This window comes from Ipomoea nil, unplaced genomic scaffold (assembly GCF_001879475.1).
Source record: "Ipomoea nil cultivar Tokyo-kokei standard unplaced genomic scaffold, Asagao_1.1 scaffold2283, whole genome shotgun sequence".
Lineage (NCBI taxonomy): Eukaryota > Viridiplantae > Streptophyta > Magnoliopsida > Solanales > Convolvulaceae > Ipomoea > Ipomoea nil.
Genome location: NW_017618711.1, coordinates 2,767,280 through 2,779,103, shown reverse-complemented (window position 1 = coordinate 2,779,103; position 11,824 = coordinate 2,767,280). Strand labels below are relative to the sequence as shown.

The following is an 11,824-nucleotide window of genomic DNA, read 5'->3' as shown; positions in this document are numbered from 1 at the left end:
GTCCAAATATATGTTGGGAAAATGGTATGTTTTCCTCTGGAATTATAGGCTTAAAGCATTTTTTCTTCTTGAGTTATTCATGTGTCCAAATTTGTCACCTCAATTATTTTAAAAGTTGCAGAGTATATAAATTGTGGACATTTAGACCCGGGACCACATTGGTCCATAGAATAATTTGTGAAATAATCTTGAGTGACTCGAGTTATTGGCAAGTTTGTTTAGACCATCGACCTTATCAATATTGGACTTATTGGGCTAAAATTTGTTTATCAACTAATAATTAATTGTCGGACATGCCAATAATTCAATATAATACACCTTATTGCACCAAAATGCCACGTGGATGACTGTTGGTCCTTAGAGCAACCTCAATAGTAATAAATTTTTGGTGGTTTTTTTGTTATGACAATTGACAACTAGAAAAGAGAAAGAAGGGAAGAGGAAAACAAAAAAGAAGAAAAAAAAAACAAAAATAAAATAAAATTAAAAAAAGTAAAAAACTAAAGATTAACGTGTGTAAAAAACTAAAGATTAACGTGCCCAGCCGGGTGCATGCAGTGCACAAAATTTGTGCCACACGCGAGTTGACTGTAGTAGCTTTGCTTTCCTTTCTCTCATTTGAGTCTACAAAAAACTTACATTTGCAAGAGAAAAAACACCCAAAAAATTCTCTCCCATTTGTTATAATCAGCCCACAAATTTTTTATTGTTCTAAAAACTATCGAAAAACCTCTATTGAGAATCTTATATATATATATATATATATATATATATATATATATATATATATATATCCACAAAATTGGAGGAATAGATATACTAAAGAAAAAAAAAAGTGATGGACCCACAGATTCCCTTAGGCTACTAAAAACCAGGAATTTTTCATCCACACAAAACCAAGCTATACATATCGCTCTGAGACATAACTAACCACTGGGAAATTAAGGAAAGCAAAAAAGAAATTTGTTTAGCCATGGCAACAGCTTCATCCTACATGGCCCGACCCACCCTCTCCATGATGGGCGGCTGGTCAAAGGCCTCTAATATGAGAAAGAGAATTGGTTTTACAGTATCGGCATCATCATCATCATCATCAGGAGTAGAAGAAGAACAAGAAGAAGCTTCTGCAGAGGTCAAAGTTGAAGAAGATATCAATCAAGCACAAGAGCCGCAGAAGAAGCTTGAGGTAATATAAGCCTTTTCTGCATGCTTTCTGTGTTCATTATATTCATATACTAATTAATTAACTATTAGTATCAAGCGCTTATCAAGTTATCACTACACATATTTGAGATGTTAGGTGTTGGACTTGGCCCAACCACCGAGTGTTAAATTGGCTTTTATTGGCCTCCCTCCAACTAGCACTAATCAACTGACTCTATTACTTGTTAGGATCAAACACTTACCATAACAAAAGTTGTAGCTAGTAGCGAAGACATAACTTTATTTTCTTATATCGTTACACATTTTCAAGACCTTAGGTGCTGGACTTGGTCCTTTAAGCCTGGCCTCCGCCGAACAATCCCATGCCAAAAGTTATAACTAGTAACTAAGACACAACTTACCACTTTATTTTCGAGACGCTGGGTGCTGAATTTGGTCCTTTAAGCCTGGCCTCCGTCTAACAATCCCATGACAAAAGTTATAACTAGTAACTAAGATACAACTTATCACTTTATTTTCGAGACGCTGGGTGTTGAATTTGGTCCTTTAAGCTTGGCCTCTGTCCAACAATCCCATTACAATTTTTTATTTATTTATTTATTTTTTTTGAGAATAAAAGCTTAATGCATTATATCAGAACCAAGAATGTTCACCAGGAACTGAGGAGCAGTGTGAAACCACTCCCCCCAACCTGACAAAATTTTTGCAAGAGCATGGGCAACTAATAGCGAAGACATAATTTTATTTCTTTATACTGTCACACATTTTCGAAACTTTGTGTGTTACATTTGACCCTTTAATTAAGCAGGGCCTCCGCTCAATAATCCCCAGTCAAAGAGTGCTAGACTTGATCTTTACGAGTCTCGACCAACATTAATAAACATATATAAACGTAAAAAAATGAATGAATTGAAGTAATTAATTAATGTGAGTGCAGGAAGGAATGAAGACTCCGTTGAGGCCAGTGGAGGCGCAGATAAATGTGAAGAACAGGAACATGGGGAGAGAGTACGGAGGGCAGTGGCTGAGCAGCACGACTCGGCACGTGCGGATATTCGCGGCGTATATCGATCCCGACACGTGCGCGTTCGACCAGACGCAGATGGACAAGCTCACCCTCATACTTGACCCAACTGATGAGTTCCTTTGGACGGATGAGACTTGCAACAAAGTCTACTCTTACTTCCAAGAACTTGTTGATCATTATGAGGTATATATGCAATGCTTCTACTCTATTACATTGTAGTATCTGTTTAAACATAATGAAGCGCCTCCACCGAGGCTCGATCTTATGACCTCTCACATGGAAGAGGTCACTACATGACAGGGACGGAGTTAGAAATTCGGAGCGAAGAAGTAGGGACGGATTTAGAAAATATTTATAGTAAAGACGAAACATTAAAACAAAAGAGATAATTTTTTTATACTAATACTAAAACCCGTACTATATATACATATAAATATTATATATGGAGTGTGGGTAGGGGTAAGGGTGAGGGTGGGGTGAGGGGGGACAAATGCCCCCTGCTCCCCTTTGGCTCCGTCCCTGCTACATGCCATCTGAGCACGATCCATGACCTCTCACATGGGATATGTCATTACATGTCATCTGAGCACAAGGTGCTTGGCTCTTACCATATTAACATTAAAATACATAAAAATATCCATTTTAGTATATTAATATTAAGGACATATGAGGCTCACATTATTTATCTGTGTATTTGTTACGGAGTATATTTTAACTCCTGTTGAATAGCTGTATAGGTTGGTTAGTTGTTGTAACTTTCCTTCTATCTTTCCTCCTCTGTACATTGTTTATAGTTGCCTGAATTTGCATTAAATAATACATTCAGTTCATAAACTCTATAATTAAAAGTTCATTTTTAATATACTGCACATATGTACTTTTAAATTGTATACTAAAAATGAAATTACACTATATTTTAAATGAAGTTTCAAAAAATGAACTTTGAATTTGATTTGTACCAGGGAGCGCCTTTGACAGAATACACGCTTCGGCTGATTGGTTCTGATATAGAGCACTACATCAGAAGGCTTCTTTATGCCGGAGAAATCCAATACAACATGGATGCAAGAGTCCTCAACTTCAGCATGGGGAAACCAAGAATTGGTTTCAATTACGATGGCAAGCTTCAAGACGTAAACCAATAAGCTAATTAAGCACTTTGAATCTATTGTGTCAATTACAAAACAATACAAAAAGAAATTAATGAATTCCTCTCTCTTGTGTTTACTTGGTTATGTCGAGCACAAAGTATATAAGTATAAATATACAGTCCAACTATCAATTTAAACTATTTCTAATTGAGATAAAAAACTTCAATTTAGTACCAAAATCGATCAATCCCAAAAGATCAGACTATGTGTCCATGTCTTAATTGGAGCCTATAAAAGTAATCGGCTCTGTTAAAGACGCTTTAAAAGTTAAAACAACCTCATTCTCAAATCTCAACCATGAGGCACTACATGGTCTTTCCTACTAAAATTAAAGGGAGTTTTCTTGAAATGATTTTATTCCAAAAAATGACTTTTGATACTAAAAATTTATGAGTTAGCATGATCAGGTATAAAAGCAAGACATGTTAATTAGTCCAAAGTGGGCAGATTCATTGTGCGCATCGACATTTGGCCTTGTCTATTGAACCATTGAATCACCGTGATTTACATCATCTCACATGTTCTGTTGGGTCAGAGTGCGAGGGACCCTTAAGGTTGGGGATTCAACCTTTTGGAACAAGACATGTTAATTAAATCACCCCAAGGCTTGCATTAATGAATTAACCGGCCTTCTATTGGAAATTTATTGAGTAAATGTAAGTGGAAGGAAACATAAACCAATGACTTTGTGGTCAAATGGCATAAAGTAACTCTCTCAATAAATGGGAGGTCATGGGAGCATAATACTAAGTGTGTGTGTGTGTGTGTGTGTATATATATATATATATATATATATATATATATATATAGACACACACACACTAGTGTTTTATCTGTTCGATGCACGGAGAAAAAATTTGTTATTATGAATTTAAATACAAAATTAAAAAAATGAAAAGATATTAAAATGTACGATATAATACTTCGTAATATAGTTGAACTTTCATATATTTGGCCAGTATCAATTTCCCTAACATATAAAATTAAAATTAAAATTTTGTATGATTATTATAATCTCTGATCATGTACATATTTAGATAAATTTATAGAGAAAATTTACATAACTAAATTGATTTATTCCTTATTGTATTTCATATATATTAGGCACAAGTGTCAAATAGGTCTATCTACTACTGCGAAGTGCTCAATTCCCACCACGAACTAAATTAAGTGTCAAATAGGTCAATTTACCCGCTAAATTTGTTCAATTAACTTTTTTATAGGTTACAAACAGGTTACCTAATTATTAATTATTAAAAAATAAATAAATAAATAAATAAAATAATTAATTTTTTTTAAAAAAAGATAGCCGGTGGCTATTATCTTTTTTTTTTTTTTTTAATTATTTTATTTATTAATTTTTTAATAATTAATAAATAGATAACCTGTTGGTAACCTGTAAAAAAAGTTAATTGAACAAATTTAATTAGTAGATGGACCTATTTGATACTTAATTTAGTTCGGTGGAAATTGAGCATTTCGCAGTAGTAGATGAGCCTATTTGGCACTTGTGCCTATATATTATAATTCTAACAATATGACTAATAATTAAGAAAATTATATTAAGAAACAAAAAAAATATAAATTTTAAATTTTGTATGAGTAAATTTAAATTCTAATCAGACGCATTTTTCATGATTCTAATTTAACAAAATTAGAAAATTACAATTCACAATTCCCTCAATTAAATCAAACAATGTAATTGAGTTCTTCATTGAATTACAACAACTAAATTAATTCAATCAAATGCCCTGTAATTAGAGGAGCTCGAGGATGACGTTGTACTGGACCAGGGTCCATAATATGGCTGTTAATAAATCGGAGGTTGTTCGTGTTCGTTTGTTAAGCGTTCATTAGTGTTTGTTAACGTTCGCGAATACGTTCACGAACATGTTTGTCAACAAGCACGTTAACATTAACAAACACGTTCACAAATATGTTCGTTCACGTTTATAAACACGTTCATGAATACTTAATCACCAAACATATGAACATTTTATGATCACAATTCGCTCATGAACAAGAAATAATATATGTTTACGAAAAATAACCAAACAAGTAACACAACTATAAAGAGAATACAAACAAATATTAAACGAACAGAAACGAGCTTGTTTGCGAACATTATTAAACGAATACAAACGAGCTTGTTCACGATCTCCTAGCAAACGAGCTTGCAACTATTTAGACTCTGTTCGTTTATTAACCGAGCTCTAAAATTTATTTGTTAATGTTCGGTTATCTTTAATAAACAAACATAAACAAACGCTTATCGAACACGAACACGCGTAGTTTACCGAAAGTTCTGTTTGCTAACACCCCTAGTCCAGAATAAGAATTGCACATTGGTGACGATATAATAAGTTGAGTCGGTCCTTTCAAAAAAAAATAACTTGAGTCGGTCAATAAAGCTAGCGGTTTGACACTAATCCAGTTTCCCTGCTTCGCCGTCTCCGCCACTATACAATCACAGTTGCGCCACCACTGCTCGCCGGGAACTATTAGCAAATCCCTTGACGTACATACATGGAGGAAAAGACAAAGACCATACAGGAACTGGCAATCGAGGGACAGAAGCACTTGGAAGAAACAATCGAAGCAGCGTATGAGATTCTCTCCGCCATGAACGATGAGCTTTGCAACCCTACTCTTTGGTCTACCACTCCCTCGTCTGCCGCTGCACCTGCTTCCGCCATTTTGAGCAACGGCCACCACGCAAGCGGCGAGGTTTCATCCGATTCGTCGTCCTCTTCGTCCACTCACCACTTTGATGTCGGCGGTGGAGCCCTCGATGAGTCTCGTCTTCGTTACAAGTCCTCTGTTGCGGCTCTGCGAACTGTTCTCACTGCCATTTCTAATTCACAGAAGGTAATTTACTTTGTATTTACATATTATACAAATATCGCCCTCCATCTGTGCATGGTGAACTCTTTTCACGCTCCATCTATCAATTTTGTTACTTAAAACCCTTGAAGTTTACATTCTATTACATAGCTCCAATCGCATAATTCTGTCAACAAAACCAAGTGACAGAAAATTTGTATAGCATATCGTTTAAATTTTCAGATTTTGTTACCCTGGAGTGAAATTTGTGTGTTCCTATGGCTGCCCTTTTTCTCTGCCCATTCTATCGTTACTCCGGGAGATTCCAACCAAAAAAGCATATTACACTGCAAATGAGAAGCAATTTAGCAAAATAATGTGAATCAACCCTAGATCCTCACAATACTATCTTTGAGAATGCAACCCAAGAACTCCCAAGGATTCTACCAACCATTATTAGCTTGCGCACAAATGAATATCCAGGGTAGTAATTCAGTATTGTATTAAAGAATGATGAAGAGTTAAGGACCCTTTGTTAAAATGGAATAGAGAATAGTTCTCAATATTCCATCAGCCAAAATTTTTGCACAAACATACACAGGTTCTCGGCAACAATCTGTTTATGGGTGGCATGCTTGCAGTCTTTCGTTTTGTATTTATTTGAAAATTGAAATAGACAATGAGTTGAAAGGGGGAATAATAGTGCAAATATCTTCTATCAGTTGCTCTTAGTGCAAAGTGTATTTAATTTGTACATCCACGGCTCTACCCAACTTCTTTTGAACTCTCACTTTTATGTGAAGTAGTAAATTTTCATTGGTTTTGCTTGTGGAGAAGAACACTTCGAATTGATTAACTTGTTTATCTTTCTGGTGATCTTATTTGAGAGAGAGGATAAGTATATAATTAAAATTATTGTTGGAGTTAAAATATGGATTGGTTATGTTGCTGAACAAAAGCCTGCTATAAAGTATAAAGTGCTTTGAATATTTTAGTTATATAAAAAAAAAATTAGTTAAGATTCTCAAGTCTCCAAATAGTTAGAAAAGATTACTTTTCATACTAGTTTCATTTGCATTTTGGATAAAACTGAGAGAGTGTGTGTGCATGTGTGTTTTGACTGGAAATTGATTAGTGCAATGAAAGAATTTTTTAGTAACCAATACCTCTATTACACTTGGTTTTGCAAGAATTGGTCTATGTGCATGAAATCTTCACCTATGTTTGTTATCAATTTTATGCATGGTTACAAGTTGCAATATAAGACCGTGTTGCCATTCTTGCTAACTAGGCTAAAGCACTTGAAGTCGCTTCAAATGGTCCAACATCACCTGCAGATGAGGCTGAAATTGAGCAGCTAGAAGATCAAGCCTGTAACTTGAGAAAGGTATTTCTGAATGTTTGAAATCTCAGAACTGTCAATTCTATGCAAAAAATCACCTCTAAAATTAGTGTTCTTTTTATGATTTGTTATTATGCATCAAGAGTAGCAGTTACCTTTTTCTAGAAAGGGTTTAGAGAGATCTAAATAATTTATAGTTTATTTTTTATTTTTTATCATTATGATGATTAGAACTTTGGTGGAATAGGTAGGATGGATATTCTACAGTAAATATGAACATTAGTTGTAATTGAGGGTATTAAATGTTCTGGATAAAAGAATAGTGGTGAAAATGATGCTCAGAAAGTGGATGACTACTGATATTTGAAAGTGGAAGGCCTACAAGTAACTTATTAAAAGTTCTCTTTGATCGACTTGTGCAAAGGCCATGGGATGGTAGGCAGGCAAGTTTGGTTTTTACTTTTTACCGGTGCAGTTGGTTATTCAATCAAGGACGATTGGGCTCTTGACAGAAATGGGAGAAATTGATTCGCCTAAGACAAAATAGGACACTTTTCAAAATTGACAAAAATGGGAAAAGCTTGTTTCCCAAATGCATTTGATATTTTGCCTTGTCAGAATTCAGAAACACATACTCCATAGTCCATATGTGTTTGGTGGTATTTTTTGAAAATAAAAATCACATCAAACGCATATCCCAAATGAGTTTGATGTTTTTCTTACAAAAAAAATACTTCATATGCATATGGGAAATGCATTTAACGGATTCTATACGCCAAGCGCATTTCCAATATGCTATTGTCTATTATAATTTTTTTAAAATAAGGGTTAATGCATTTATGGAATGCGTTTGTCATACTGAATGTGAACTATTCAATGCAGAATGCAAAAAATACTCGGAGACTCCACATCAGTTAAATCTAAAAAAGAAATATATTATATATTAAAGAATTATAAATTTTAAAAATAATGAAATAGATACTCCTGCAAATGAGTTTAAGAAGAAAACCACCCTAAGATAAAATCGCAGCAATGAATTCATGCTTGATGCTTTTAGAAAAGAAATATGAAAAAGTGGTTTCATGTTCCTAAAAACACCAATTACTATTAAAAAGAGTTGCCCATGAAACATGATATGGAATATAATTATCCTCTATGAAAAAAAAATCATTAAAAAAAGTTCTAGTAGCCTAAAGTGTTAGGGGTATAGAATAGGTCAAATGCATTTCTCATGTGTGTTTGATTATTATTATTTTCATTAGAAATACAGAAAAATAAGAATCATGTTAAATGCATTTGGGTATTTTTTGACGTGAATTTATTTTTTCCGACCCAACAAATGTATGTGGCATATGCATTTCTGACAATGTAAAATCTCATATGCATTTGGGAAACAAGTTTTTCCTATTTTTGTCCAATTTTGAGAAGTGTCCTGTTTTTGTCCTGGGAGTCAATTTCTCCCATTTTTGTAAAAAGCCAAGGACAATTTGAGTATGTGGAATAATAGATTCCACATCTTAATCAATACTCTCCTGAGACACTATTCTATTTCATGCCAATTCCATGACTCCAATGCAACCTTTGAATTGGCATTTTGTGAGTCCACGGACAATTATGAGGCTGAGGTTGGGAAGCTGCTCCACCTATGGTTGAGAGAGTAGTCAAGAACATATTATGGAGCTGGTCATGTGGTCGACACATTGACGTGTTTATTGAGTTCCAAACCATGTTAGCCTGGGCAGATGATGTCCATCACTAACAGCTCCATAGTCTGCTCTCACCTACTCTCTCCACTGTAGGCAGAATAGGTTTCCAACCTCAGCCTCATAATCCTCTGTGGGCGCAAGCTTATACCCGGGAACATAACATTTTGGTTCTGTCGCCAAGCGTCAATATGGGCGATTTGGCTACCATCCAAACTAAGTTACACTCCATGCAAAACACCCTTCAAAATCTACCTGGCCTTCCCAAGATGGTGCAGTTGCTGGCTGAAACAGTGGCAGCCTTGAGTACCAAGGTTGACTCCATTTTGGCAATTGGCATCTGTCTTCAACACCTCCATTTTTGCAGACAATGCCTGAGCAGAAAGAACTATTCTCCATATTTTCTAGTGCTCTCAGTTTCTCCTCGCAGACTATAATCTTCTAGCACTGGGCTCATGTGACATTCACACAAAATGAGCCTTAGGAAAACAATCAATTTTCCATATGTAAAGTTTAGGGTGGGAAATTTTAGGTGAATTAGGTTTTCAACCAATTCAATTGGTCGGTCAACACTTAGAGGATTGATTTCCTTAATTAATTGTGTGCTAAAGCCATGCTAACCTGTGGGTATCCATTTTAGAATAGATTTCAGTGATTAGGAAATCAAATTTGATGTGAAAATTTTCTACAATGAAGTGTTGAATACAGAAGCTTGTGGGGAACTATTCCCCATTGTTTGATCTGGTGTTTATCATAATAAAGAAGTAGAAAATGTTCTAAATGAGATTGAAACTCGAGTAATATATGTGATTTTTGGTTGGTGGGTATGGAATGCTGGAATAGTGGAATTAGAATAACTGATTTTATGTTTTTAGAATTTTGTTCTCCTGGGAATAGGAATGGGAAAATACTTTTACCATTCCTTCTTTTACCGGTTTTGTTAGAGGAATAAAATTTATATCCTTGCTGCTAAGATCAAGTTGACTTCAATCTCTGTTCAAACCTGAAACCTCCACCAAAAAAAATGTATGTGCGAAACTATAACATGCTTGCCATTTTTGTTTGTTTGTTCTCTCTCTCTCAAAATTGATTTGCATGCATGTGCATATGTATTTTTCACAGCATAAATCTTTCTATTTCAGTTGGAAAATGTGAATTTAAACTTGAACAAGAATGGAAATAGTAATTGTTTCTTGATATTTTAGATTATGATGCAAGAATCCAATGAATAACCTACTTCAGGTAACCATTTTATATTTCCAATACTGTAGGAGCTCACAGAGAAGAACAAGCATCTGAAGCACCTAATAGATCAGTTGCGAGATGTTATTGGTGACATATCGACCTGGCAAAGCCCTTGTTCTGTATAAAAGTTTGGCAAGTCTTGTGAGGCCGGATTCGTAGAAGTAGGAAGTAGAAAGCATTAATCTGTGATTGATGTTCAAGAAGAAGAAGCATCAATTAATGATGTAAACATGCTTTGTTGGTGTGATCTTGAGAAGGCTTCTCCAAGCAGATCTCATGTAGTCATGTTCAAGCAACATGAATTGGTTTTGAACTAAATTTATATTATGTTTGAATTGTTTAATTATAATCTAGTTTTAACAGCTTTGTTCTTTGATAGCTATTTTTCTTTTGGAAATATTCTTTGATAGATATTTAATTTTTAGTGTTGTGTTGATTAGATGATATAAGAGCAACCTCAACAACTAATGCACATCTCGACGTCTTATGATGTACGGCACTAAGCCCATCAATGTACATCCTCATATTTTACGATGCACCACTCTCCAACAAATATTTCCAGTGACCAAAAGAAAATCCAAATGTATTATGCCCTCCAACAAATGTACAACCTAAAGCCCTATGTTGCACCATAACTAGTGCACACTAAAATTGTAGATTTATCATCAAACAAATGAAAATACATATAAAGACAATAGACGCGTGTAATACTAATTATAACGCAAATTATCACATATGGAATAATTCATTCATTATTATTACAAATCATGATACAACATGTGCATACTATGGGGTGTTTGGTTATTGGCTTATAACATAATATACCTATACCCTTAAAGGTCATTTTACATATAATCAGTTAATAGTAAACAACTGATTTATCAAACACATTTTTTCAATCAGCTAATACTAAACTCGATCAGCTACTAGCTTCCAGCTATCAGCCATTTACCAAATATTCCCTATATCTCTAAACAAAACTAACATCAATTCAAAAAAAAAAAAAAGAAAGATGGACACTATTAAAGTCCTCCCACAATAAAACAAATCACAACCCCAAGTTACTTATAAAAAGTTTACATTTTTCAAAGGTAATCAAATCACAATTTCTTTTTTAGGCTGTGTTTGAAATCCCAAAAAATGATTTCTTCCGGATTTTTGGTGTTTGGCTACACTTGGAAAATCCAGTCAACGGAAAATATTTTCCGTTGACTGAGAAAAATGTGCTCAATTTGGCAGAAAATAACTTCCGTCAAATTTTGATGGAAGTCATTTTCCGCCATTTGTTATTTTTTTTTTGAAGTTCCGCCGGAAACCATAATTTTTTTTTTTTTTTTTTTTTTAGTTTTAAACATTTAAAATGTATTTT

The 11,824-nt window shown here is 34.4% G+C and overlaps 2 protein-coding genes across 2 annotated transcripts; both read left to right on the top strand.

The window, feature by feature from the left end:
• Positions 1-890: 890 nt before the first annotated feature.
• On the top strand, positions 891-3,417 carry LOC109151303 (NAD(P)H-quinone oxidoreductase subunit M, chloroplastic). The gene is made up of 3 exons (XM_019299241.1): positions 891-1,186; positions 2,102-2,374; positions 3,154-3,417. Exons 1-3 carry the CDS (start codon positions 974-976, stop codon positions 3,334-3,336), a joined length of 669 nt encoding a protein of 222 aa, XP_019154786.1. The 5' UTR covers positions 891-973; the 3' UTR covers positions 3,337-3,417.
• A 2,307-nt stretch (positions 3,418-5,724) lies between these two features.
• Positions 5,725-10,833, top strand: LOC109151304 (mediator of RNA polymerase II transcription subunit 30). Its single transcript, XM_019299242.1, has 3 exons — positions 5,725-6,210; positions 7,457-7,552; positions 10,482-10,833. Exons 1-3 carry the CDS (start codon positions 5,869-5,871, stop codon positions 10,578-10,580), a joined length of 537 nt encoding a protein of 178 aa, XP_019154787.1. The 5' UTR covers positions 5,725-5,868; the 3' UTR covers positions 10,581-10,833.
• Positions 10,834-11,824: the final 991 nt, after the last annotated feature.